This window comes from Pogoniulus pusillus, chromosome 4 (assembly GCF_015220805.1).
Source record: "Pogoniulus pusillus isolate bPogPus1 chromosome 4, bPogPus1.pri, whole genome shotgun sequence".
Taxonomy (NCBI): Eukaryota; Metazoa; Chordata; class Aves; order Piciformes; family Lybiidae; genus Pogoniulus; species Pogoniulus pusillus.
Genome location: NC_087267.1, coordinates 1102199 through 1130185, shown reverse-complemented (window position 1 = coordinate 1130185; position 27987 = coordinate 1102199). Strand labels below are relative to the sequence as shown.

The 27987-nt window shown below is 48.9% G+C and overlaps 1 protein-coding gene across 1 annotated transcript; it reads right to left on the bottom strand.

The window, feature by feature from the left end:
* Window positions 1-77: 77 nt before the first annotated feature.
* Window positions 78-27574, bottom strand: CDHR3 (cadherin related family member 3). Its single transcript, XM_064141891.1, has 19 exons — window positions 27309-27574; window positions 26172-26374; window positions 24880-25048; window positions 23106-23191; window positions 22351-22445; window positions 22141-22245; window positions 20446-20594; window positions 18670-18859; window positions 16511-16679; window positions 14447-14546; window positions 14226-14324; window positions 11727-11953; window positions 11356-11527; window positions 9398-9642; window positions 8257-8450; window positions 7182-7195; window positions 5879-5910; window positions 5562-5610; window positions 78-2185 (listed from the first exon to the last, which is right to left on the bottom strand). The coding sequence occupies exons 1-19, from the start codon at window positions 27370-27372 to the stop codon at window positions 1866-1868; spliced, it is 2682 nt and encodes an 893-aa protein (XP_063997961.1). The 5' UTR covers window positions 27373-27574; the 3' UTR covers window positions 78-1865.
* Between the last annotated feature and the right edge of the window lie 413 nt (window positions 27575-27987).

The following is a 27987-nucleotide window of genomic DNA, read 5'->3' as shown; positions in this document are numbered from 1 at the left end:
GCCTGAGCAGAGCTGAGCACAGGTGCAGAAGAACCTCCCTTGTCCTGCTGCCCACACTGCTCCTGAGCCAGGCCAGCTGTCAGTGATTAGCAGTTACTAATCTGCTCTGAGCAAATGAAACAGTGAAGTGCTTAGAATTTATTGTCAAACTTTTCATAGAGCATCTCAGAAAAATTGGACTTGTCCCAACAGCTGAACATGAAACTTGCCTGTTGTGGGGAGATGCCCCCCCAGTGACATAGTGTCTCAGGGCCGTTAGAATAGGGTGACATGAAGTCCTGCCTGTGAGGCAAAGGGATGCCACAGACGTCAGGGGAAAGGACCAGTGTAAAGGTGCCACTATTAGAGAGGCAAAAGTGAGAAAAAAAGGACTAATGGAATTATAAAGACATTAACTTGTCTACAGTGGAAAGCTAGAGAAGGTCACAGTGCGCGCAGGCTGCGGGGACACAAGCCAGCAGCTCACCAATCGGACAGGAAAGCGCAGCCGTTGCTGCTGCGAGAAGGTAACTGCAGGCACCTGTTCGGCAGGTGGTGCTTGTTGATGAGGCGGGCGTGGCCTGGAGCCCCGTGCACCTCCCTGCCTCCCTCTGCGGCTCGAACGGGAGAGGAAAAGGCTCCCACAGACCTGCCCCTGCCCCGCGGCCCTGGGGCACGAGCGGTGCCCGCGCAGTGGGGCCGTTAGGCGCGAGCGGTGCCCGCGCTGCAGTCGCGCAGGTGCTTGGCTGTGCTCCTAGCGCCCAGGCAGTGGCAGCTCTGCCCTGTGCCCGGGCAGGGTACAAATGCCGGGGCGCTGCCCGCGCTGGGGTGCCCGCCTCAGAGATCCTGCCTGCCCGAGCGCTCTGCCCGCCGGAGCCTGCCCCCCGCCTGGAGCGGTTGCGCAGCGGGGGCCCGGCGCTGGCCCCGGGGCAATGCTGCGCCCATTAGCGCCCATTACGGCCTCAAGGACCCTGCTGCGGCTCCCGAAGGAGCGCCCGAGCGGCCGGCAGCTGGAGCTCCCTCTTCGACCAGCCTGACGGTGAGTTTAGTTGGGCTCAGCTTTGCTGCTCACAACAGCGCTGTGCAGTAACAGCTCAGGCCTTTTCCGACGTCTGACTTCCAGAGTAGCCAGGCTACCTGTGGCACCCTGTGGACCTCCTCCAGCGAGCCCAAGCTGGTAACCAGAACTCAGCGAATCTCTGTCTGTAGTTTCGGGGCAGGTTTTCGGGAAAATATCAGCTCTGTTTTCGTGTGAATCCCTGCCTCGGCCGCCTTAATTCCCTGCCTCCACGGCAAGGCTGAGAAACAGTTCCCCACCTGGAGTTTGCAGCGCTAAGGCAAAGCTGATGGGTGGGCACTGTGGGCCGATGCAATGGTGCTCGTTCCCCTGACTCGTTCATTCACTCTTCAGGCAACAGATTTAAGGTGCCCGTGGGCAGTTTGCTGTCCGGGATGAATCCATTACAGCAGTAGAACCAGCTAGCACAGAATTTCTCCAGGTCACTGGCACACCACCTGCTTTCTGTGCTGGAATATATTGTATTTACAGCAGATGAACACAATGATGAGCTCTGAACTAGTCCTGTTTGTGCCAAAGAGTCAAGCAGCACTCCAGACACCACCACAGACACAGCAAGCTGGCAGCACGCTCAGAGGATAAGATTGCTGTCTTCTGTCTCTGTCATTGCAGTGTTGAGGCTTTGCTGGACTTCTGATGGTGCAAGGGGACGGCACCTTTGGCACCTTGTGTTTTACAGAGGGGCTACACAGACAAAACTCATATCTAACTTGCTGTTCAGAGCAGGCATTCTTTGGGAGATGCCTTGGAGTCTCAGGCTGCCTCAAGGGCAGCAAAGTGCTCATTTTGCGAGAGGATGTCTGTGCACCTACGGGAGGTGATGTGCATGACCCTCCTGTCTCGACCCATCCCCCCACCCCTGTTCTTGTAATCTCGTTCCATCCTGGCCTGTTGTTTCAGCTTGCCCTGCCAAAGGCTCGGCAGCGAATTTGGTCTCTGCAGTCAGCTCTTTCCTCTTCTCCGAATGCTCCTTTATGCTTGGTGCCTCTGCTCTGGCTGTGCCTTGGCCGCTGTGGTTGATGGCGCTGGACGTTAGCCTCCTGACCGGCGCTGGCCGGAGGGACTCGTTGCTTTTCTTCCACCTCCGGGCACCCGAGCGAGTGTTAAACTCATACATTCTGCCACTCACTTGCGAGGGAGGAAAAAGAATCAATTAAAAGCACTCCTGTGCTAGTTTGAAGCTAGCTGGAATGTTTTGGTGAGATGAACTAGATCACAGGCTGTGGAAGGGAAACAAGGCTGATGTCTACTGCACTCATAGGCTTGCTGAGAGGTATAAGAATCAAAACACTGATAAGGCACTTCTCCTGCTGGGCAGCTTGGAGCTGCATTCTCTCTTTAACCTCACCCTCCATTTCTCTGACTGATTCACTTTGCTTCCTAACCCCTGGCCAAACCTCCACTCTTCCGTGGGACTGGGGTAAGGTTGAGAGGGGTAGGAGAAGGTGAAGAGGCGGTTGGAAGCCCCTCCTGAGTCCCCCGGGTTTCTGACAGGGCTGCTGTGTTTCTGTATTACCTTTTACCTTGTCTATTTCTGTATACACTGTAACTATCTGCTTGTCTATTGTGCTAGCTGTTTATATAAGCTTCATTCAATTTCCAGAGCCAGCTGAGTCTAGTCTGGGTGATTTCCAAAGTCGGGGGCGGGGGGGAGCAGGGGACAGGGAATGCCCAAACCATCACAGTAGGTTAAGACACAGCAGTTTTCCTCAGGATTGAGCTGAAATGTGAAATGGGAAGCACCTGGAAAATCAGCTGTTTGGGACCCAAGCCTCTTGCTTGGGTGGGGAACTGGGCATCATGGTGGCCACTCAGAGGCATACTGTTTAATCAATACAAGAACTGGCTTTGCAGATGGCCTAACATAACCACTGAAAACATCTCTGTTCCAAAACGTTCTGTACCTGCATGGGCACTGTAATAATGCAGCCATAAGCAGGGAGGTGATTGTCCCCTTGGACTTGGCTTTGGCAAGGCCACACCTCGAGTGTTGTGTTCAGTTTTGGGCACTGCAATCCGAAAGAGCTGTGGAGGTGCTGGAGAGGGTCCAGAGGAGGGCAATGAAGCTGGGGAAGGGCCTGGAGAATAAATCTGATGAGGAGCAAATGAGGGAGCTGGGGATGGGTAGAGTGAAACAGGAGGCTGAAGGCAGACCTCATGGCTGTCTGCAGCTACCTGAAAGCACGTTGTGGAGAGGCTGCAGCTGGGCTCTGCTCACAGGTAGTTGAGACAGAACAAGGGGGAATGGCCTCAAGCTGAGACTGGGGAGGTTTAGAATGGACATTAGGAAAAAGTTTTTCACAGAGGGAGTGGTCAGGGACTGGAATGAGCTGCCCAGGGAGGTGTGGAGTCACCCACCCTGGATGTGTGGTTTGGATGTGGTGCTTAGGGCTGTGGTTTAAGGTGAATCTTGTAGAGTAGGGTTCTAGGTTGGACTTGGTGATCCTGAGGGGCTTTGCCAGCCTGGATGTGGCTGTGATTCTGTGACAACTCTTAAGTTTATAGGAATAATTCTCCCAAACCTTTTGCCTTTTACTGTGCTGGCCAAGACCTGTGTTGCTATTTTAACAAGCAGAGTTTCCTGCCTGAGGGAGCAGAACATGCCAGGAGCACAAAAGCTACAGAAGTCTTGCAGACCATGTCAGGTCATCTAATTTGACCCAAGGCAGGTCTGCAGCTCTGGGATGCCCACGAGTTTTGGCTGAATGCATTGCATAAAACACTTGCCTGCAGCCTTGCTGTGCAAGTTGACATCACCAGGATGGCATCCTGTGTGTTCTCTGCCTATGCAAGTGCTGGCCTTCCTCACACATGGCAGTGTTGCTAAGCCTGTGCTGCTCAGCACATGTGCCTAGCTCTCACTCTTACCATTTGGGTTGCTCTTCAAACTCTATGGGTAATCTCCACTTGTAAGCTAAGTGCAAGGATTCTCTTCTTCATTCCACTTGCTTGTGTACAGAGGGTGATGCATCCAGTGACTGCCTCACAAGGTACAGGCACTTGGGTGGAAGCCTGGCCAGGTGAATCCCAGCATTCAGTCAAACCTGCCTTCTTCTGGGCTGCTTATAAATCTATTATGTTGGACCTATTTGCTAGAGACCTATTTGGACTGACTACCACATTTTACCAGCCCCACCCTGTGCATGTCAAAGTCCTGAGCTATAAGACACAGAGCTTGCTGTGGTAATTCCAGGCCAGGGATTACTGTGTGGGGCTCAGGCAGGAGCTGCTGGAGCCTCCAGGAGCCTCCTCTTCACCCTAGGCCACTTTTCACAGGACCCCCTCACAAGCTTCATTGCCCTTTTCTGGAAATGACTCAGCAACAAAACATCTTTCTTGCAGAGAGAAGCCCAAATCTGAACCCAGTGTTTGGGATGTGGCCTTACCAGTGCCAAGCACAGGGGCACAATCCCTTCCCTATGCCTGCTGGCCACACTGCCAAGATGCTGTTGCCCTTCTTGGCCACCTGAGCACACTACCTGCTCACGTTCAGCCATGTGTCAGCTGCTACCCCAAGATCCCTCTCTGCCAAGCAACCTTCCAGCCACCCTGCCCCAAGCCTGTAGCATTGCATGGGATTATTGTGACCTAAGTAGAGGACCTAGAATCACAGAACCAGTCGGGGTTGGAAGGGACCACAAGGAGCAGCCAGTTCCAAACCCCCTGCCATGCCCAGGGACACCCTACCCTAGAGCAGGCTGCACACAGCCTCAGCCAGCCTGGCCTCAAACACCTCCAGCCATGGGGCCTCAAACACCTCCCTGGGCAACCCAGTCCAGCCTCTCACCACTCTCATACTCAACAACTTCCTCCTCACCTCCAGCCTGACTTTCCCCACCTCCAGCTTTGCTCCATTCCCCCCAGTCCTGTCACTCCTTGACACCCTAAAAAGTCCCTCCCCAGCTTTTTTGTAGCCCCCTTCAGATCCTGGAAGGCCACAAGAAGGTCACCTGGGAGCCTCCTCTGCTGCAGCCTGCACAGCCCCAACTCTTTCAGTCTGTGCTCACAGCAGAGCTGCTGCAGCCTCTGAGCATCCTCCTGGCCCTGCTCTGGACACACTCCAGCATCTCCACATCCTTCTTGTAATGGGGGCTCCAGAACTGGACGCAGTACTCCAGGTGGGGTCTCATCAGAGCACAGCAGTGGGGGAGAATCACCTCCCTGGCCCTGCTGGCCACACTTCTGCTGCTGCAGCCCAGGGCACTTGGCCTGGCACTTGGTCTTGCTGGACACTGTACAATTGGCCTCAATTCATTGCTTCAGCCTGTCCAGATCCTTCTGCAGAGCCTTCCTGACCTCCAGCAGATGGACGCTCTGGATGTGCAAACTTGCTGAGGCTGCACTCCATCCCCTAGCCACTGTTTGTGAAATACAGCTCCCAGCTGCTCTCCTGGGAACAGCAAACTTGCCATGTGAATAGCAAACGTTGAGCCATGAGTAACCAAAGCAATGCAGCTCGTTTTCAGCCACACCTTCATGCTCAGTGATAACTGCCTTTTATTACCTGGGTCTCTGGCTTCGCCATCAAAGACAGTGCTCAGCTTTGTCATTGCCTATGAAAAGAGACAAAGCAAGAAATGACCTCTGTGAATTAAGAGAAGGAGCAGCAGCCACCTGCAACTGGTGACCTGTGTGGATGGAGGTGGATTTGTGTGGCCTGCACATTGCATCTCTGTAGTCTGGTTTTAATCCAAACTGGCATCAAAAGCCATTTGCGGTGCAGGGTGTTGCCACTGGATTATTACAGACAGGATTTTACCATCAACTGAAGTGCTGGGGCTGGGCAGAACTGGGTTTTGACTGCAGGCCAGCAGTACTTACCACAAACACTTCTTCCTTGGGTTTCTTCTTCTCTGTGGGAAATAAAAATACATGTTGTAAAAAGAGAGATTCTCCTGACAGTGCCAAGATCTCCTCACACATATAGAGAGTCTTGTGCCTTAAATTCTGAGATAGCTCAGACTTAGTTCTTTTCAAATGCTGACCCCACACACAATTTGCAAAGCAAACTCATAGCATTTTGGAGTGAGAATGTACAGTTATCAATGACTAATGTACAGTTATCAATTACTAATGTACAGTTACCAGTGATTAATATACAGTTACCAATAACTAATACAGTTGCCAGTGACTAATATATAGTTACCAATGAATAATCAGCCTTATAAAATGTGTGGGATTTTTTTTAATCTAAGTTAATGTGTAATAGAATTAATTTATTAGATTAATTTATAAGATAGGGCAGTGAATGGCTGGAGAGCAGCCCTGAAGAGAGGGACTTGGGAGTGCTGGTGGACGAGAAGCTTAACATGAGCCAGCAGTGTGCACTTGCAGCCCAGAAAGCCAAACAGAGCCTGGGCTGCAGCAGAAGTGTGACCAGCAGGGCCAGGGAGGTGATTCTCCCCCACTGCTGTGCTCTGATGAGACCCCACCTGGAGTACTGCGTCCAGTTCTGGAGCCCCCATTACAAGAGGGCTGTGGAGATGCTGGAGTGTGTCCAGAGCAGGGCCAGGAGGATGCTCAGAGGCTGCAGCAGCTCTGCTGTGAGCACAGACTGAAAGAGTTGGGGCTGTGCAGGCTGGAGCAGAGGAGGCTCCCAGGTGACCTTCTTGTGGCCTTCCAGGATCTGAAGTGGGCTACAGAAATGCTGGGGAGGGACTTCTGAGGCTGTCTGGGAGTGACAGGACTGGGGGAAATGGAGCACAGCTGGAGGTGGGGAGAGTCAGGCTGGAGGTGAGGAGGAAGTTGTTGAGTATGAGAGTGGTGAGAGGCTGGACTGGGTTGCCCAGGGAGGTGTTTGAGGCCCCATGGCTGGAGGTGTTTGAGGCCAGGCTGGCTGAGGCTGTGTGCAGCCTGCTCTAGGGTAGGGTGTCCCTGGGCATGGCAGGGGGTTTGGAACTGGCTGCTCCTTGTGGTCCCTTCCAACCCTGACTGACTCTCAGATTCTAAGATGAAGAGACTTTAAGAGTGAAAGGACCATGAGGTCAATTGGCCTGTGCTCCCATCGGTCAGCCAGTGTTATTTAGTCTCGGGTCAAATATATTTGTCTAGAAATGGATGTACAAATGTTACAGCCATCCCTAAGCAGGGGCTTGTTGTGAAGAGTTTGAAAAGAATTACATACCTGACACATTCATCCTGTGATTAAAATAAAAAATCAGACAATTAGACATTCTCATCATCACATTTATACCTCTTCACATTCACCATCACTTCTAAGTTGAAGCCCAAATCCCCAGAACATCTATAGAAATCCTTATCTTTGTTTTGGGAAAGTCAGACCTAGACCTCCTGACTACTGGAACTCTGCTGCTTCCCATAAGGAACCAGTGCCACTTCCTGGGCAAAACCCAGGAAATCTGCAGTTGTTTTGCCAGAGGAAAAAATGGCTTGAGCACCAAAGTTTGGAAGCCACTCTGAGATTCATTGCCAAACAGAGCAAAAGGCATCCTGCAGCTACCTAGATGGCAGCTCCCCTGGACTGGGAGCCAAATACAAAGTGAAAACTTTGGCATTCCTGTTCAGAACAGTTAGGCTCAGATGCTGGGTGCTTCTTACAGGCATAGCCACCTTTGGGAGATAGAAGTGCTACTTTCAGCTTCAGCAAATGTTGTTGTTAGTAAATCTATGCACATTTGTGCTAGTTTGAAGCTAGCTAGAATGTTTTGGTGAGAAGAACTGGATTACAGGCTGTGAAAGGGAAACAGTGGTGATGTCTACTTTGCTCCTAGGCTTGCTGAGATGTGTGAAAATAAAAGCAAACCATAGATAACTCACTCTCACTTCTGCTGCTGGCGAGCTCTGAGCTGCATCTTACTCTCTAACCTCACCCTCCGTTTCTTCAACTGATCCACTTTGCTTCCTAACCCCCGCCGGCCCAACCTCCATTCTTCCTTGGGACCAGGGTGAGGTTGAGAGGGGTAGGGAGAAGGTGAAGGGGGAGTTGGGAGCCCCTCCTGGGACTCAGGTTTCTGGGAGGGCTGTTGTGTTTCTGTATTGCCTTTTCCCTTGTCTATGTCTGTCTATAACTGTATATACTGTAACTATCTGCTGTATATTGAGCTAAGCTGTAAATATAAGCTTCATTCGTATTCCCAGAGCTGGCTGAGTCTAGTCTGGGTGACTTCCAAAGTGTGGGGGGGCAGGGAACACCCAGAGCATCTCACTGCCATGGCCGGGGGTCTCCCAGGAGCACTCACAGAGGCAGGGTGCCGCCCGCGTGTCCGGCCGGAGGGCAGTGAGCGCAGGCGCAGCGCAGCGAGGCGCAGAGCAGGGTGCCCAGGTAGCCCAGCAGCCCGAGGAGCAGCAGGCCGCCGAGGCTGGCGGCGAACGGCACGTACCACGCCGACCCCGAGTAGGAGTTCTCCCTTCTCGTCACAACAGTGAAGGGTGGCTTTGGAAACAAGAGAGGAGAAGTTCCTGAGTGCTGCATACTTGTGAGGGTGCCGTTTCCTGCAGCACCTTCCAGCTGCTTGAGTCTGCAGTGAAAGATCTGGCCTGAGCTCACCTCCAGGCTGTGCAGAGGGAGACACCACCTGCCCAGATTTATCCCACGTACTGCCTGCTGACTGCCAGTGCAGTTCAGATGACTTGGCTTTGGGCAGGCCAGATCTCAAGTACTGTGGCCAGCAGGAACAGGGAGGTGATTGTTCACTTGGACTCAGCTCTAGTGAGGCCACACCTTGAGTATTGTCTTCAGTTTTGGGCACCACAATGCAAGAGAGATGTGGAGGTGCTGGAGAGGGTCCAGAGGAGGGCAACGAAGCTGGGGAAGGGTCTGGAGAATAAATCTGATGAGGAATGACTGAGGGAGCTGGGGATGGGTAGTGTGAAAAAAGAGGCTGAGTGCAGACCTCATGGCTGTCTGCAGCTACCTGAAGGGACATTGTGGAGGGGCTGGAGCTGGTCTCTTCTCACAGGTAATTGGAGACAGAACAAGGGGGAATGGCCTCAGGCTGAAACTGGGGGGTTTAGATTGGACATTAGGAAAAAGTTTTTCACGGTCAGACACTGCAGTGAGTAAGTTTGTAGAGGATACCAAGCTGGGAGCATGTGTTGAACTGATAGAGGGCAGGAGGGCTCTGCAGAGGTCAGCCTGGATGTGAGGAAGTTGTGGGGCATGAGAGTGGTGAGAGGCTGGAATGGGTTGCCCAGGGAGGTGGTTGAGGCCCCATGGCTGGAGGTGTTTAAGGGCAGGCTGGCTGAGGCTGTGGGCAGCCTGCTCTAGGGTAGGGTAGGCTTTTCTGTTTTGCATACCCCTACCCTCTTTGCTTGGAGTCAAAAGTTGAGATCAGCCCATAAAAGAAACACAGAACTATACCTACATTTCAGTCAACTTACTGTTGTGGTAGTGACAGTCGTTGGGTTTGGCATAACTCTGATGCTCAAATTCACCGTTCCAGTTTTAATTAGGTGTGTAGTTCTGTCTCTGGCAGACAGCAAATTGTCATCTGTTATATAGACACGTAGCCTGTAGATCCATTTTGTGTCAAGTCCTCTCTCATAGTCAAATCTTGATGCGAGAATCAGCCGAGATGTGTTGGAGCCAGCACTTGGTGAGAAGGTGAAATGATTGTTTGTGTTGCCTGCAAACATCAAAACTCCAAAGAATTTATCTTCATCTCGTAGTAAAGTCAAGAGCATTTTCTCCTGACAACTTGTTATGGGTCACTATACATCTGTGCAGTGCAATATCTTGACAAGGAATGGCTGCTCCACTTTACTGATGCCAGAGAAAATAGTTGGAAACAAAGCATTTGTAAAAGCATTACCATATAGAATAAGACCCACTATAGGGACACAGCAGAGAGAGAAATGTGGAAAGAGTTCATCATCATAAGGCACACAAGGTCGCCTGAATGACCTGAAGAGTACCCAGGAGCAGCACATAGCTGGGGCGAAGACCTTACTTTGTTGTGCCACCAGGAGTGTAGCCTAGGACACATGGACACCAGCAGTGTCATCAGAGGCAACTTCAGCCTCTAGCCATGGCTTCTCCTGCTGCCTTTAAGCAGGTCTCCCAGAACAGACCTCTTCTGAAAATGAAACTTTAATGAATCTAGCACAGATCAAGAAAATGCCTATTTAAAAGTGAAGTAAGCAGAACCCAAGATTTCAGCTGTAATTGGCAGGTAAATCTGACCTTGCATACAATTCTTCTGAAGTCTTTGTCTAATCAATTGCCAATTCATTAACAGAGTGGGTAATCCAGTCTTGCATTGGAATGGTTCAGCTGGTGACAGCAGTAGCCAGCTTAAATCATAGAGTCAACCAGGTTGGAAGAGACCTCCAAGCTCAGCCAGTCCAACCTGGCACCCAGCCCTAGCCAGTCAACCAGACCATGGCACTAAGTGCCTCAGCCAGGCTCTGCTTGAACATCTCCAGGGACAGTGACTCCACCACCTCCCTGGGCAGCCCATTCCAATGCCAATCACTGTCTCTGCCAACAACTTCCTCCTAACATCCAGCCTAGACCTCCCCTGGCACAGCTTGAGGCTGTGTCCCCTTGTTCTGTTGCTGGTTGCCTGGGAGAAGAGACCAACCTGTACAGGGTTAACCCTGTAAGGGGAGTAACTTTGAACCTGACCCTAGGTAGTCTTGACTCCCCCCCAGGGGTGGGTCTGAACACCACCAGGTGATGGTTAGCTCACTCCCCCTTCCTGTCCAGAGAGCCATAATAGCAGGGGGACTTCCTCTCTCTGTCTGTGCTCCCTGCCTCCCTGTTTACCAGCATCACCGTCCTGTTCCTGCTTCTCTCTGTTTTACCACGTGGCCATCACCCACGAGGAGGACAAAGCCATCACCATCAAAATCAAGTTGTATTTACACATTTTGTATTTGTTTTCCCTTCCCTATACCTTTGTAACTTCCCTACCTCAGATACCTTTCTTAATTTATTGTAAAACTTCTCTTTTTTAACTTCCAAATCAGAGTGAGATTATTTCTTTGGGTGTGCTTACCTTTTCCTCTCTCTACATCTAATCCCTTTCCTTTGGGAAAGAAGGTGGAAGAGGGAAGGGCATCCTATAAATTGTTATTGGTTCTATCAACTATACTTGAGTCGCTGGGAGTTTAAATTAGAACCCAGACACCAACCCCACCTAGCTACAGCCTCCCTTCAGGTAGTTGTAGACAGCTTGTGGAGAGACATTTCTTTTCAGAAGCACCACAGTAAGGTTGTGCAGAACTTGTGGGTCAAAGTTGTCTCCCCAGGAGAAGCAGCACACAAGCTGCTGTTTTCATTTACGAGCCAGCAGTCACTCACTGTTTGCAGTGACATCACAGCCACGACGCATTACCTTCATTAATGAAGTAACGGAAAGACCTAGGGTCAGAGTCACGATCTTGACATTCAATCCTGAAGCCATTTATATTGGTCCCCACAGCTAAGGTGACTGGGAGCTGAAATGAGTAGAAATCCGGTGAGCAAACTGGTTCTTCGTCATTTGCGTCCAAAACATTGACAGTCACCTGAAAGAGAAGGGCGACAGCAAGCTGAAGCTCCTCTGCTGTGCTGAGCCAGAAACTGGGTGGCTTTGTGCAGCTGGGCTTTTGATCAATAGCCTTGGGACACCCCAAAGTCCTCTCTTCTCCCTCTCACCCTGTGAGAGAAGAGAGTCGCGAAAGCCTGCTTCCCTCTGCCGGGAAGAAGGGGAATGGATTTACTCACAGAGGCTGTTGCAGTCTTCTCTTGGTCGGAGGCCTGCACTGTGAGAATGTGTTTCTTTGCTGTTTCATAGTCTAAGTGACCCAGAATTTTCAAGCCACCTGTGGTTGGACTAATCCAGAATATATCTGTGTAATCCATGGTGCCACCTCCAAACACAATGGAATAAGTGATGGCACTGGGCGGCCAGTCCTTGTCTGTGGCATGCACTGCACCAATGCTGGATCCAACTGAGAGACATAAAATCTGTGTTTCATTAGTATTCTAGGGAAAAGGAGGTACAGAGCAGTTATTCCAACTGAAAATTGACTGAACCAAACATTTGGTTTTAGCCTTTGTCACCCCCCAAAACATAAGAGATGTGAAAAACGTACACCATACTGTGCAGTAGGCATGCCTGGTACCCTGGCTTGCATCAGCAGCAGTGTGGGCAGCAGGAGAAGGGAGGTTATTCTGCCCTTGTGCTCAGCACTGCTCAGGACACACCTTGAGTGCTGTGTCCAGTTCTGGGCTCCTCAATTCAAGAGAGATGTTGAGATACTGGAACGGGTCCAGAGCAGAGCAACAAAGCTGGGGAGGGGCCTGGAGCACAGCCCTGTGGGGAGAGGCTGAGGGAGCTGGGGGTGTGCAGCCTGCAGAAGACAAGGCTCAGGGCAGAGCTCATTGCTGTCTACAGCTACCTGAAGGGAGGCTGTAGCCAGGTGGGGTTGGTCTCTTCTGCCAGGCAACCAGCAACAGAACAAGAGGACACAGTCTGAAGCTGTGCTAGGGGAGGTCTAGGCTGGATGTTAGGAGGAAGTTGTTGTCAGAGAGAGTGATTGGCATTGGAATGGGCTGCCCAGGGAGGAGGTGGAGTCACCATCCCTGGAGGTGTTGAAGCAAAGCCTGGATGAGGCACTTAGTGCCATGGTCTGGTTGACTGGCTGAGGCTGGGTGCTAGGTTGGGCTGGCTGAGCTTGGAGGTCTCTTCCAACCTGGCAGATTCTATGTGACCCTGAGCAATCTGATGTAGCTTTGGAAACTGGCTTCACTTAGCGCACAAGTTGAACTTGACACCTTCAGAGATCTCTTAAGTAGAGATCCCTTAGGGGTCACATGAAGTCCAGAATAAGGGTCAAGATTTATCTAGCATGTATCTAATGAACCTCTCCATTTTCCCTCAGCATAGAGAACAAAGCCAGTGAATGAAATCCTGGGGCAGAAGGCTTTTGTTTGATACATTAGGTCATATGAAGGAGATGCTGAACCTAGGGAAGCTCCACTGTAGATTAAACAACTCAGCACAGAGCCAGCTGGCAGTCATACCTGGGAAATGAGGGTTACCAAGGAGGCAAGGTGTTGTGTCACTGCTCTGCACACATATTAGACACAGGCCTCACCAGGGGACAAAGAAGGGTGCTGAAATACCATGGGAACACTTTCAACACATTCAGGTTTTGGGCTGTGTTTGCAGACATTGGTCCTGAGCCATTGGAGGAAGCCTCATCCTCTCTGGGCGCAAGGTGCTGCTCTGGCTGCTTGAAGGCAGCCTCACCACTCACTTTGTACTCAAGGTGAGGTGGGCCCAAGGCAGCAACCAAAGGCAGCAACCACCAGCCTGCAGCATGGGAGTCTGCACCAATCTGCCTAACTCTGTAGCAGGTGCCTTGCACCATGGCAACCCCTCAAAAAGGCTAATTTAACAAGAGCAGAAAGACAGTCTAAAATAAGACATCTGAGTTCCACTTCTGGCTATGCCACAGACTTCTTCTGTAATTGCAGAAGGTGTCTGTGTCTCAGCTTCTGTCTGTAGGGTTAGTAGGTGGTTGGGTGGTGAGACCCTAACCAAATAGAAACTGAGACATTTGAATAGATGAAAATCCATTTAGAAGGGAAAGTTATTTACTGTCTCAGTTCTAATTGAAATTTCCCAGAGACTCCAGTGTAGTTGACAGAACCCATAACAATTTATAGGATGCCCCTCCCTCTTCCCCCTTCTTTCCCAAAGAAAAGGAATTAGGAGGAGAGAGAGACAAGGTAAAGCAGACCCAAATAAATCATCTCACTGCGATTTGCAGTTAAAAGAAGAAAGGTTTAACAATAAAGAAAAGGTTGATTCTGTTCTATTCTATTCTATATGAGGTAGGGAAGTTACAAAGGCATAGGGAAGGGAAAACAAGGTACACAACATGTAAATATACAACCAGATTTGATGGCAGTGGTTCTGTCTGCCTTGTGGGTGGTGATGGCCACACGGTGAAACAAAGAGCAACAGGACACAGGAAAGGTGATTGCTGGCAAGCAGTAAGGCAGGGGGGAGAGAGAGCAAAGAGCAAGTCCCCCTGCTTTTATGGGTCTTAGACAAGAAGGAGGAGTGGGCTAAGTACCACACCTGGTAGTGTTCAGACCCACCCCTGGGGAGGGGTCAAGACCACCTGGGATCAGGTTCACGATCACTGCCCCAAGAAGGTTAACCCTGTACACTTCCCAAGGTTATTTCTGGCACAAAGGTGCTTACAGTACCTTTAGTAATTTCTGGAACATCAAATTCATAAGACAAGTTACTGAAGGCTGGAAAGAACTCGTTCACTGGCTTTATCCTGATGTAAAGGTAGATGGTACCTGGAAAGAGAAGACTGAATTGTAGCTGAGTCTGGCTGGGAGATTTTCTCATGCGTGTATTTAAAGCATTCCTCCCTCCGTGTCGTTGGCACACATGAAGTAACTGCAGAAAGGATACTTGCTTGCATAGTCAGGACGGGCAACATCTTGCACTCTGACAGTCAAAGAGTAAACTTCAAGTCCTAGATTAGCTGAGCTTTCCAAATCAATGCTTTCAGTCATCTAAACCAAAAAGAAAAACTGTTGTATTTAAAGTTGATCAAATAAAGCAATGACATGGAGGATGGCCTGGTCTCCACCTTGGATTTATCAAGCTGCTCTGGAGGATGAACCCACATGAGCTGCCTGAAAATCTAAGACTTCCCTTCTGATAAGAAAAAAATCTTCCTCTCTGTACAGGGAGTGCTCATGTTGGACCTCTGCCCTTTGTTGTCTATACAAGAACCAGCTACTAGGAAATAGTAATGGTTGAGTGCTGGTTGCAGAAGTATTAAAGGTACAAGCAACCATGTTGTTCTTAAATTATAAGTCCCTGAACACCTTCTTTAGAATCCTGGAATCAACCAGGTTGGAAAAGACCTCCAAGATCAGCCAGTCCAACCTAGCACCTAGCTCCATCCAATTGACTTGACCATGGCACTAAGTGCCCCGTTCAGGCTTTTCTTGAACACCTCCAGGGATGGTGACTCCACCACCTCCCTGGGCAGCCCATTCCAATGCCAATCACTCTACTCTTCTCCAGGCTGCACACCCACAGCTCCCTCAGCCTCTACTCACAGGGCTGTGCTCCAGGCCCCTCACCAGCTTTGTTGCCCTTCTCTGGACACATTCCAGCATCTCAACATCTCTCTTGAAATGTTGAGCCCAGAACGGGATACAGGACTCAAGGTGTGGCCTCACCAGTGCTGAGTACAGAGGAAGAGCAGCCAGGCAGAGAGGGACCTGGGGCTGCTGGTAGAGAGTAGCTGAACATGAGCTAGCAGTGTGCCCAGGTGGGCAGGAGAGCCAATGGCATCCTGGCCTGGCTTAGGGACAGCGTGGCCAGCAGGGCAAGGGAGGTTATTCTGCCCCTGTACTCAGCACTGCTCAGGTTGAGGTGCTGGAAGGTGTCCAGAGAAGGGCAGCAAGGCTGGGGAGGGGCCTGGAGCACAGCCCTGTGAGGAGAGGCTGAGGGAGCTGGGGGTGTGCAGCCTGCAGCAGAGGAGGCTCAGGGCAGAGCTCATTGCTGCCTGCAGCTACCTGAAGGGAGGCTGTAGCCAGGTGGGGTTGGGCTCTGCTGCCAGGCAACAGAGCAAGGGGACAGAGTCTCCAGTTGTGGCAGGGGAGACCTAGGCTGGATGTTGTTAGGAAGTTGTTGGCAGAGAGAGTGATTGGCATTGGAATGGGCTGCCCAGGGAGGTGGTGGGGTCGCTGTGCCTAAAGGTGCTGAAGCAAAGCCTGGATGAGGCACTTAGTGCCATGGTCTGGTTGACTGGCTAGGGCTGGGTGCTAGGTTGGACTGGATGAGCTTGGAGGCCTCTTCCATCCTGGTTGATTCCATGATTCTCTGATTCAGTGTTATGGGAGCTGCAGCTTAGCAGCATAAGGATTTGCCATTTAAAGCAGACAAGTCCAAATTCCATTATGGTCATGTGCAAATTTATGGCTGAGACGTATTGGTGGTGTGATTTTAAGCAATGAAGCTGGAAAGCAGATACTGAGTGCTCCAGCATCTAAATTCTTCATGCTGAATAGCCAAGATCTTACACAGTCTGTCATGAATAAGCAAGCATCAACACTCTCTGACTACCCATATCAAAATGAGTGTTTCATGCTCCCTAAGCAAAGGGTAGGGGTTTTGGCTGCAAGTCTCCACCACATTGAATTAAAACTGTAGAGAACAGTTCTCCATTAAGCAAACTCTGTAGAATCCATAGATAGTGTCTTATGTAGTGTGGAGTTTACATCTAACCAAAAGAATAATTCTCCATGTCCTACCACTGTGACATGAATTAGTTTGGGGTGTGGGGAGGGGATGTTTTTTGTATTTACAGTATTTCATAAGGTGACTTGCTGATCTAGGGTAGGGTGTCCTTGCCCATGGCAGGGGGGTTGGAACTAAATGATCCTTGTGGTCCCTTCCAACCCTGACTGATTCTATGACTTCTGAAATGGTACAAGCTAACATAAAGCTGCAAAAGACTGACCACAAGTCTTCCAGACACAGCAGACTCCAGAGCGAAGTTGTTGCTTCCCAAACCAGATAATCCAGTGAAATTAAGTTGATTGTTTGAAGGATCAACATCAATATCCTTACAGAAGTCTCTAAGATGAAAAAGAAGTGTCCCAGCAATTGTATTTTCATTTATCTCCTTCCTGTTTAAAACAAACACATTTTCTGTGAGAGCAGGTTATACTTCTCCTCTTCAATTGTGGGTCCAGTTCTGAGATCCTCAATTCAAGAGAGATGCTGAGGTGGTGGAAGGTGTCCAGAGAAGGGCAACAAAGCTGGGGAGGGGCTTGGAGCACAGCCCTGTGAGGAGAGGCTGAGAGAGCTGGGGGTGTGCAGCCTGCAGAAGAGGAGGCTCAGGGCAGAGCTCATTGCTGTCTGCAGCTACCTGAAGGGAGGCTGTAGCCAGGTGGGGTTGGTCTCTTCTGCCAGGCAGCCAGCAACAGAACAAGGGGACACAGTCTCAAGCTGTGCCAGGGGAGGTTTAGGCTGGATGTTAGGAGGAAGTTGTTGGCAGAGAGAGTGATTGGCATTGGAATGGGCTGCCCAGGGAGGTGGTGGAGTCACTGTCCCTGGAGGTGTTGAAGCCAAGCCTGGCTGAGGCACTTAGTGCCATGGTCTGATTGACTGGCCAGGGCTGGGTGCTAGGTTGGACTGGCTGAGCTTGGAGGTCTCTTCCAACCTGGTTGAGTCTATGATTGTATATGCTACAGGCCAACACATTGACCTGCATTTATTGTTTAAGTAAAACCGATACCTGAGCAGACAGCAGCTGATGAAGTAACCCAGGATCAGAAAGGTACATATCACACTGATCTCCTGATGAGATGCTGCTTCTCTCATTGTTATTTAATAGTTGGACCATTTTGATGTTTTCTAAAACTAGCACTAATGAGCTTGCTGTGGATCATGAGGGTCCCTGTGGTGCACATGATGGACTTGTGAGTAAAGGTTCTCAATTTAGGAGAATTAATTAAAAATGAATACGTGTTTAAAAGTTGAAGACCAACTGCAAAAGCATTAAGCCTCCCTTGTGTTTCCTTGTGAAATCCTTACCTAACTACTTGATGAATACTTTTCCCCTGAAGATTTTCATCTCCTTTATACCAAAGCTGAAGCTTACAAGACAACAGAGTTGTGCTCCTGTCACAGATGATGTAACCAAGCAGTGCTCAGAGAATCAGGCTCTCTTCCTGCCAGCACACAACAGTGTGTTTCAAACGCATGACAGTTCTGTTAGATAGTGCAGAATGTCAGGGGGCTGGAAGGCAGCTTGAAAGCTCATCTGCTCCAGCCCCCCTGCCAGAGCAGATCACCCAGAGCAGATCACACTGCAGCACATCCAGACAGTTGTGAGTATCTCCAGAGAGGGAGACTCTGCAACCCCCATGGGCAGCCTGTGCCAGGGCTCTGTCACCCTCACAGGGAAACAATTCCTCCTCAGGTTCACGTGGAACCTCCTGTGCCTCAGCTTCTACCCAGTGCCCCTTGTGCTGTCACTGGGCATCACCCAGCAGAGCCTGGCTGCAGCCTCCTGGCACTCAGCCCTTACAAATTTATAACCATGAATGAGGTCATCCCTTAGTCTCCCTCTCTCCAAGCTAACAAGCCCCAGCTCCCTCAGGCTCTCCTCGTAAGGAAGATGTTCAACTTCCTTCATTTTTGTGGCTCTGTGCTGAACTCTCTCAAGCAGCTCCCTGTACTTCTTGAAGTGGGGGACCCAGAACTGGACACAGTACTCCAGATGAGGCCCCACCAGGGCAAAGTAGAGGGGCAGGAGAACCCCTCCCTCAACCTATTAACTACAGCCCTTCTAATCCACCCCTGAATGGCATTGGCCTTCCTGGCCACAAGGGCACACTGCTGGCTCACAGTCATCCTGCCATCCAGCAGGACTCCCAGGTCCTTCTCCCCTTCACTGCTCTCCAGCAGGTCAGTCCCCAGCCTATACTGCTCCATGGGGTTGTTCTTTTTCAGGGGCATGACTCGGCACTTGCCCCTGTTGAACTTCATTGCATTTCTCCTGCCCAGCTCTCAGCCTCTCCAAGTCTGGCTGAATGGCAGCACAACTCTCTGGTGTGGCAGCCACTGCACCCAGCTTGGTGTACGCAAAGCATGTAACTAGACCCTCAATACCTGAGGGTAGAAGGAGTACATTTGGGTGGGTTGTCATTGACATCATCAACAATGACTGTGATCTGCAGTTCACTGTAGTGCCCAGTTGTGGGACTGTCCTCTACTCGAATGATTAATGAGATGTTAGGGTAGAGCCACAGCCGAACGTCATCTCGGTCGATTCTTCCAGTCACCTGCAGCATGCCAGTCCCTAGGCAAAATGCAGCCCAAAGTTAGGTGTCTGCCATGGAGAGGAGAAACAAACGCTCACACTGTGCACACAAAAGGACAGGGAGGCTCAGCAAGAGGTGACACAGTGAAGTCTTCCATTATGCACTAATCATGGCAGGTTTAGCTACCTTTTTAAATGATACAAAATGGTTTGGTAAGTTCTACTTAAAGGCTACATAAGCGCAAAGTACACCCTAGGGGGGCTCTGCCGATGGCTTGGAAAGCAGGTCTTAAAGAGTCAGAGCAGAGCTCTTTAGCTCCTTCACTTTCTAGCATTATTGTTCAAGCATTCTTCAGCACCTCTAAATCCACTCACAATTCAACAGCACAGAGTACAAAGGAGCTTGAATATACTTTGCCTTTCAGAGTATCATTGTGGTAGAAGGTGGCAATACATGCCCCAAGAGAAAAAGATTCATGTTCCAGTGGAGAATCCAAAGTATTTAAGGATCACCCTAAATCCTTACAGCACTGTGTGGTGTGGCACCTCTGCCCGCTGTGTGGAGCACTTCTAAATAGCAGGTCAAGCAAAGCAGTCTCTAAATGCCAGCCCTGGGGCAAAACCTCAGGGCATTGGTGTGTATGCACTCCAGAAAGCACACAAAGCACAAAGGGATGTGGGTAGCACTCTCCTGGAGGGTCTGAACTGAGCCATGAAGCTGAGGTGCAGATTTGCTGTGCACCCGAGTATTCCTCAACTCAATACCTGAGTATCCTCAGTTCAAGAGAGATGTTGAGGTGCTGGAAGGTGTCCAGAGAAGGGCAACAAAGCTGGTGAGGGGCCTGGAGCACAGCCCTGTGAAGAGAGGCTGAGGGAGCTGGGGGTGTGCAGCCTGCAGCAGAGGAGGCTCAGGGCAGACCTCATTGCTGTCAGCAGCTACCTGAAGGGAGGATGTGGCCAGGTGGGGTTGGGCTCTTCTCCCAGGCAGCCAGCAACAGAACAAGGGGACACAGTCTTAAGTTGTGCCAGGGGAGGTCTAGGCTGGATGTGAGGAGGAAGTTGTTGGCAGAGAGAGTGATTGGCATTGGAATGGGCTGCCCAGGGAGGTGGTGGACTTGCCTTCCCTGGAGGTCTTCAAGCAAAGCCTGGCTGGGGCACTTAGTGCCATGGTCGAGATGAATGGCTAGGGCTGGGTGCTAGGTTGGACTGGATGATCTTGGAGGTCTCTCCCAACCTGGCTGATTCTATGATTTGAGTGGATTTCAGACAGAAGAGAGGACATTAAGGTCTAATTATGTGCAGCTACTTCAAGATCTCCAGAAGGATCACTGCAGCCAAGACCTCATCACTCCCCTGCCATAACTCAGTTATTTGTGACTTAATCACTAATTACTAATTTGTGACTCAATTACTAATTAGAATTTGTGACTCAATTACTAAGTTTTGGTCAAGCAGCCCCAGAGTTTTACTCAAATGATCCAAGCATCTGATCCAAGCATTTCTTATTTTCAGGGGTTATCTGCAGAATAAAGCAAGTAAATTTAAAACTAAAGAAAATCATTAGCTCCGGAGTAGTCACTCCTCTTTTTTTTTACTGTCAGAAAACATATATTTGTTTGCCTTACATGGATCTATGGAGAAATATCTGTTAGAAGATGGGATGCTGAAGAAAAGTCTGCCAGGAGACCCTTCATCGTCGGGATCTTTAGCTGTTACATTGGCAACAACAGTGCCTGGGCTCTGCTCCTCTGGAATCCTGTAGATTCTTTGCTTTCTACAAGATAAAACAAACTTCAAGGATGTGGGCATCAGTATTTTCAAGGGCAGCTGCTTACTGACTCAGCTGAGCTACCACTCGTAGCAGGAGAGCTTTTCAGTCATTTCTTCATTAGCCAAGAGGAAAACAAGCTAGAAGCAGTAATGCAATTAATCATATCTTGGAAAGAATGCTGGAGGCTCATAAAGTATATTAAAAGCTGAGTTGCCCCAGCAGTAAGTGGAGGCAGGGAGGAGCAGCCTCATGGTTAACCAACAGACAAACCCAGTCCAGCTTTCTAGCAGCATCTGGCTGGCTGATTGTCTCGGTTCTACTTTCAATTTCCTAGAGACTCAAATGTAGTTAATAGAACCAATAATGATTTATAGGATGCCTTTCCCTCTCCCCCCTTTTTTCTTCCCAAAGAAAAGGAATTAGATGTAGAGAGGAAAAGGTAAAGTAGACCCAAATAAATAGTCTCACTTCCATTTGGAAGTTAAAGGAGAAAATGTTAACAACAAGTAAAAGGTATTTGAGGTAAATGAGTCACAAAAAAAGGTAAAAGGAAGGGAAAACAACATACTATATATATATATGTATATATACACAACCAGAGTGATGGCAATGGTTTTGTCTCCTTGTGGATTGATGGCTGTGCTAGTTTGAGCCTAGCTAAAATGTTTTGGTGAGAAGGATTAGGTCACAGGCTGTGAAAGAGAAAAACAATGGTGATGTCTACCTCACTCATAGGCTTGCTGAGATGTATAAGAACAAGAGTACAAACATAGATAAGAGAGTCAACTTCTTCTGCTGGGGAGCTCAGAGCTGCATTTTTTCCTTTCTCTAGCCTCTCTGCTGTTTCTCTGATTAATCCACTTTGCTTCCTAACCCCCTTGTCAAACCTCCATTCTTCCTTGGGACTGGGGTAAGGTTGAGAGGGGTAGGAGAAGGTAAAAGGGTGGCTGGGAGCCCCTCCTGGGGACTCAGGTGTCTGGGAGGGCTGCTGTGTTTCTGTACTTGTCTATTTCTGTCTATAACTGTATATACTGTAAATATCTGCTTGTATATTGTGCTAGCTGTAAATATAAGCTTCATTCAATTTCCAGAGCTGGCTGAGTCTAGCCTGGGTGATATCCAAAGTATGGGAGGTGGGGAACACCCAAACCATCACAATGGCCATGTGGTAAAAGAAAGAGCAGAAGGAAACAACAAGGTGATACTGGAAGCAGGTAGGCTGGGGGAGAGAGTGAAACAGGCAGTTCCTCTGTTTTTATAGGGGTCTAGATAGGAAGTGGGAGTGGGCTAACCATCACACCTGGCAGTGTTCAGACCCACCCCCAGGGAGGGCTCAGGGTAGATATAAAAAATAAATAAATAAATAAATAAATAACCAAATAAATAAATATGTAAAAATAATAGTATAACATATAAATATATATAGAGATATAAATTATATATTATATTACATGTATATAAAGAATAAATTATTTTATATACATATATACACATTATGCCCTTGCACCCGTGCCAAACCACTAAAGCTGAGAAAAAGCTCTTCACTCACGTGGTAAAGTAAGGTCTTTCATCATTGACATTGATTATGTTTACTTGCACTGTTTTAGTTGAGTTCAGTCCACCTGGGTCTGTCACAGTTATATTTAAAAAGTAGCTGTCAAATAAGCAAGCGAAATAAGAATGGTTCTGTGGCTTGCAGGAAAACATTTGCCTGCCTCACCATAAGCTAATAGACAACATGAATAAAATGCATCCTCACCAAGGTGGCCCTTCCTCATAATCAAATTTTGCTGTAGAAACAATGACTCCACTTTCTGTGACCAAGAAGGGCACTTGTTCAGGGAGTAATGAATACTGAAACGAGAGCAAGAAATCAGACTTTGCAGCTTTAAACATCCCTCCACGTGTTCCTTGCCTTGCAGAACACAGAACCATAGAAGCATAGAAGCATGTTAGGGGTTGGAAGGGATCCAAAGAGATCGAGTCCAACTCCCCTGCCAGAGTAGGACAATCCTATCTAACACAGATCACAGAGGAACACATCCAGACAGGCCTGGAAAGGCTCCAGAGAAGGAGACTCCACAGCCTCTCTGGGCAGCCTGTGCCAGTGCTCTGTGACCCTTACAGGAAAGAAGTTCCCCCTTGTGTTGAGGTGAAACTCTTTGGCTGCAGCTTACACCCATTGCTGCTTGTTCTATCCCAGGGAACAGTGAGCAGAGCCTGTCCCCCTCCTCCTGGCAGCCCTCAGATACTGATAAACATTGATCAAATCCCCTCTCAGTCTTCTCTTCTCCAGACTAAACAGCCCCAGGTCCCTCAGCCTCTCCTCATCAGCCATGCCCTCCTGTCCCCTCATCATCTTCCAGCCCTCTGCTGGTCCCTTCCAGCCCTGACAGTTCTGTGATTCTACGATTCAAAGGTAGTTGTTGAAAGATGCTAACAATTAGCATATCACATACAGTAGTTTATAGCCTCTCTGTTGCTTGTTGGAAGTCTTTATTTAAATCAACTTACTTTGAGTTTAGCATTTTCAGGGTCAGCTGCATCAGTTTGGTAAATGCTCCCTGGAGGGGTTCCTTCCAAGACATAGATAGTGACAGCTGCATGGATAGAGGTGATCTTATGGTTAACTGGGTGGTACTAAAGCAAACAACAGCAAACATACCGACTCACAGAAGGTGCTCACACATACTACTGCCTGTGAATGTTTTTTCCCAGGTGCAATTCTAAAATCATGACAAAGAGCAGAAATACTCAAAAGACAAAGAAGAACCAATCGCTCCCAGGCAGCCATCACCGAGAGCAGCAATACAATTGTGCCCTCAGGAGAAAAAGGGATCACTTCACTATGCAGATGGAGTGTGCCAGTTTGAGCCTAGCTGGGATATTTTGGTGAGGAGAACTAGATGCTAGGCTGTGAAAAGGAAACAATGGTGATGGCTGCTGCACTCATAGGCTTGCTGAGATGGATAAGAACAAGAACACAAACATAGATAAGGGAGTCTCTCTCTGGGCTTTTTCAGCTGCACTTCTCTCTCTACCTGCCTGACTAATCCTTCTGCTTCCTAACGCCCCTGGCTGACCCTCCACACTTACCTTGAGAGTAAGGCAAAGTCTGGGGTAAGGTAGAGGGGTGGGGAGAAGGTGGAAGGGTGGTTGGGAGCCCCTCCTGGGGACTCTGGTTTCTGGGAGGGCTGTTTGTAGCTGTAGATATTGTCAATGCCTGCTTGTCTATTGTGCAAAGCTCTAAGTATAAAGCTTCATTCAATTTCCAGCTCAGCTGAGTCTGGTCTGGGTGATTTTCTTAAGTGTAGGGGGGTGACAGGACAGCTCAGAGCCTTTCTTCTGTTTGTCCTTCACACATACAAGTTAACTTGTTGAAGGTTTGCTGCAGTCAAGTGCAAGGTGTAGTGCTTTGCATGCCAGGGAATCTCACAGCTGGCCTGTCCCATACTGACCCACTGTCAACTGGCTTATCTTTTCTTGGCTAGAGGAATTAACAGAACCACAGATCTTTGGATAACATTATTTGCTCTCTGCCCTTTTGTATCTGCAGGACCTGCTGTTTCTGGACCGTTAATTTTCACTGACTATGGTTTCTCTTTAGAGCAGTGGGAATCCCAGAGGATAAGAGTAATGAGTTGTTCCCAGAGGACAATAACATGAAGTTTAATGAGAGGGAGATACTTTTTCATACTTGGATAATGCACAATTACTGTGTAATTGGAGCTGGTGCTGCTAACTGACTCCACACTGTTAGATGGCTCAGACAGCCTGTAGAAGAGGAGGCTCAGGGGAGACCTTGTTGCTGTCTACAGCTACCTGAAGGGTGGTTGTGGCCAGGAGGAGGTTGCTCTCTTCTCTCAGGTGGCCAGCACCAGAACAAGAGGACACAGCCTCAAACTATGCCGGGGGAAACTTAGGCTTGAGGTGAGGAGAAAATTCTTCACTGAGAGAGTCACTGGCTACTGGAATGGGCTGCCCGGGGAGGTGGTGGAGTCGCCGTCCCTGAAGCTGTTCAAGGCAGGATTGGACGTGGCACTTGGTGCCATGGTCTGGCCTTGAGCTCTGTGGTAGCAGGCTGGACTGTGGCAGCCCTCAGATACTGATAAACATTTGTCAAATCCCCTCTCAGTCTTCTCTTCTCCAGACTAAGCAGCCCCAGGTCCCTCAGCCTCTCCTCATCAGCCATGCCCTCCAGACCCCTCATCATCTTTCTAGCCCTCCACTGGACTCTGTCCAGCAGATGGTTTGTTGGTTTGGGTTTTTTGCTCCACCATGCCCTTACTTTGAATTGCCATATTTCCTCGAAACACAGGCCTTTCATTTTGATCTGTTACTTTGATGGTCAATATGCTGAGGTCAATTGTCCCATTTCTATCTTCAACAAAAATCTGTAAATCAAAGATCTTTGGCATGGTTTCATAATCTAGGACGGGGTTTCCTGTGGTAACAACCTGAAAAGAAAAGATAGATATATACATACATATAAATTTGTATTATTAGCTCAGGAAGCAACAGGTACAAGTCATATTCTGTATGAGTGAATACAAGAAGTGGGTGTCAAGAAAAGCCTGGATTAGGCACTTAGTGCCATGGTCTAGTTGATTGGCCAGAGCTGGGTGATAGGTTGGAAGTGCCATGGTCTAGTTGATTGGCCAGGGCTGGGTGATAGGTTGGAAGTGCCATGGTCTAATTGATTGGCCAGGGCTGGGTGATAGGTTGGAAGTGCCATGGTCTAGTTGATTGGCTAGGGCTGGGTGATAGGTTGGAAGTGCCATGGTCTAGTTGACTGGCCAGGGCTGGGTGATAGGTTGGGAGTGCCATGGTCTAGTTGATTCAGTAGGGCAGGGTAATAGGTTGGAAGTGCCATGGTCTGGTTGATTGCCCAGGGCTGGGTGCTAGGTGTGACTGGATGATCTTGGAGGTCTCTTCCAACCTGGTTGATTCTATGATTCTAAGAAGTTATCTTGCGTCTGAACACTCATTGCCAGTGGCATATGTGAGCTGATACTTCCTAATTTATTGATCCTGCAATGAAAATTAGCCTGAAGGAATAGAAACTGCCCTGCAATTGCACGTGAAAGCTCAGAAGAGAGAGAAATAGTTCACAGATGTGTGTGGAAGTGTGATAACTTCTTACCTGAAGATAATTTCCTCGTCTATCGCAGCCTTCACTTGGGATTAAACATGACTTTGATGTGACTCAGCTTACTCTATGTTGGAAGCGACTCAAAATGGGTTTAACTCTAGATTAAACTAACTAACTCTAGCATGTGGGTTAGCTAAGGCACTCCAAATTCACAGTGACTTCACATAAATGTTTGAAAAACAATGGGGAAATGCTCTAAAAGGATGCGAGTCCTACATGTCATTCTTTATGTCGTTCTTCACCTCTTAGTTTCGCCTCTTTTCTATGATAGAACAAGTGGAATTAGTGTGATAGAGGACATACAATCATCTGGCATATCTATTACTGTCCAAAGAGTACCACAGTCTGTACTTGCAACTCCTCTCAGTGTAAGATGCTGTGCACTGTCAGCTTACGTGACCGAAGCTCGGGCGAAATGTGAAACTCACCACGTACTCGGCACCTCCGTTTGGTTTAATGTCAAAAGCCTCTGTAAGTGGATTTGAATTCACTATGGTAGGAGCAACTGCAACACCTTCTGAAGACAATGGAGAAACAGCTACAGTAAAGGTGTAAACAGAAAGGCCAGCTGCTGCATTTTCTCCAACAGTGCTTGTTGCAGGTAAGCCCTTAAGCAACTGAGATCTTCTTCCTGCAAGACGAGAACAAATGCAGAATTGCTTCTGGGAACCTTAGGCTAGCAGCAGCACACAGCTTGTGCCAAGAGTACAATGAATGAGTCCTGCATCTGGGGAGGAATAACAAACTGCACCAGTGAAGGCTGGGAGGTGATCTGCTGGAGAGCAGCCCTGAGGAAAAGGACCTGGGAGTCTGGAGTGACGAAAAGCTCAACAGGAGCCTGCAGTGTGAGTGCAGCCCTCTGAGCATCCTCCTGGCCCTTCTCTGGACACACTCCAGCATCTCCACATCCTTCTTGTCATGGAGGCTCCAGAACTGGATGCAGTACTGCAGGTGAGGTCTCAGCAGAGCGGAGTAGAGGGGGGGAATCACCTCCCTGGCCTTGCTGGCCACACTGCTCCTGCTGCAGCCCAGGCTCTGCTTGGCTTTCTGGGCTGCAACTGCACACTGCTGGCTCCTGTTGAGCTTCTTGTCCAGCAGCACCCCCAAGTCCCTCTCCTCGGGGCTGCTCTCCAGCCACTCACTGCCCAGCCTGGATTTGTGCTTGGCATTGCCTCGACCCAGATGTCCCATGGGTTTATGCTAGGTAAAGATGACCTTACTAATACTCTCCTGTTTGGTTGTTTTACTTCATCAAAGAAAAATGCTATCAATATTTGGAAAGAGAGTGCTGGAGCATGAACAGAAGATATTTCTCCTTTCCTGACGCTTTCATGCTGAGCAGTGGTTACTGCACACAAAGCTCCTCATCAGGAGAAGTGTCATAGCAAGAAGTTGCGTACTCTTCATTAAACTGCTGCCAACACAGAGTTCAATCTATTTCAGTTGGAAAATAACCCTTGATTTTTTTTTTTCCATCCATGTCCCATCCCTAAACATGAATTATAAATCTCCCAAGAGAAAGTACAATAAGCCAACAGTGTTCTGAAGTTAGATCATATTCTTACCAGACACCACTCCTAGGAAAATGAGGAGGACCACGCTCTTCATCTTTATGACACAGTCCTTCATGTTCCCAGGGTGCAAACCGAAGGAAGATCATGGAAGAGTTCTCCTGGATTACACCAGCTCCACCTAAACTCTTTGTTATGTTGTGGAGTGAGAAACTAAACAAAGAACCTGAGTTTCTAAGGGAGTTTCTAAACACTGTCAGCCTGTTAGGTTTGCCAGCTTGTCAGCAACTTGTTGACACAAGGTGCTCCTTTCCAACCATAGCGACATATAGTGACTAGATGTTGTGCTGAGGGATTTGGTTTGGTCAAGGGCTTGGCAGTGTGAAACTAATGCTTGGACTCCATGAGCTTGAAGGGCTTTTCCAGTCTGAGAGATTCTGTGATTCTGTGACATGGCATCTGCAGGGCTGGGCCATGCTTGATGAAACAATCATGGATAGTTCTTTCACAGCAGTTATTTACTAAAGCACTATGAAAAGAATATGCTGTGTTCTGAACATTGATAATGCCACACTGTTTCCACCCCGCTGGCAAATTGGGTGCTCTCTTCACACACCAGCATCAAATATTCATGCTTTTCAAAATTAAACCAGGAATCTGCAGCTTCATGTCTCTGGTTGTCAGGGAATTCCTTAGACCACACACACTGCACACATGGAGGTCAGATTGCAGC

Coding starts and splice junctions, on each gene's coding strand:
- CDHR3 (XM_064141891.1), bottom strand. CDS start 27,372: ATGAAGGACTGTGTCATAAAGATGAAGAGCGTGGTCCTCCTCATTTTC. Junction 22,446..23,105: donor CTGAAAATGCTAAACTCAAA/GTAAGTTGATTT, acceptor CTCTCGTTTCAG/TATTCATTACTCCCTGAACA. Junction 14,325..14,446: donor TGCCCGTCCTGACTATGCAA/GCAAGTATCCTT, acceptor TTCTCTTTCCAG/GTACCATCTACCTTTACATC.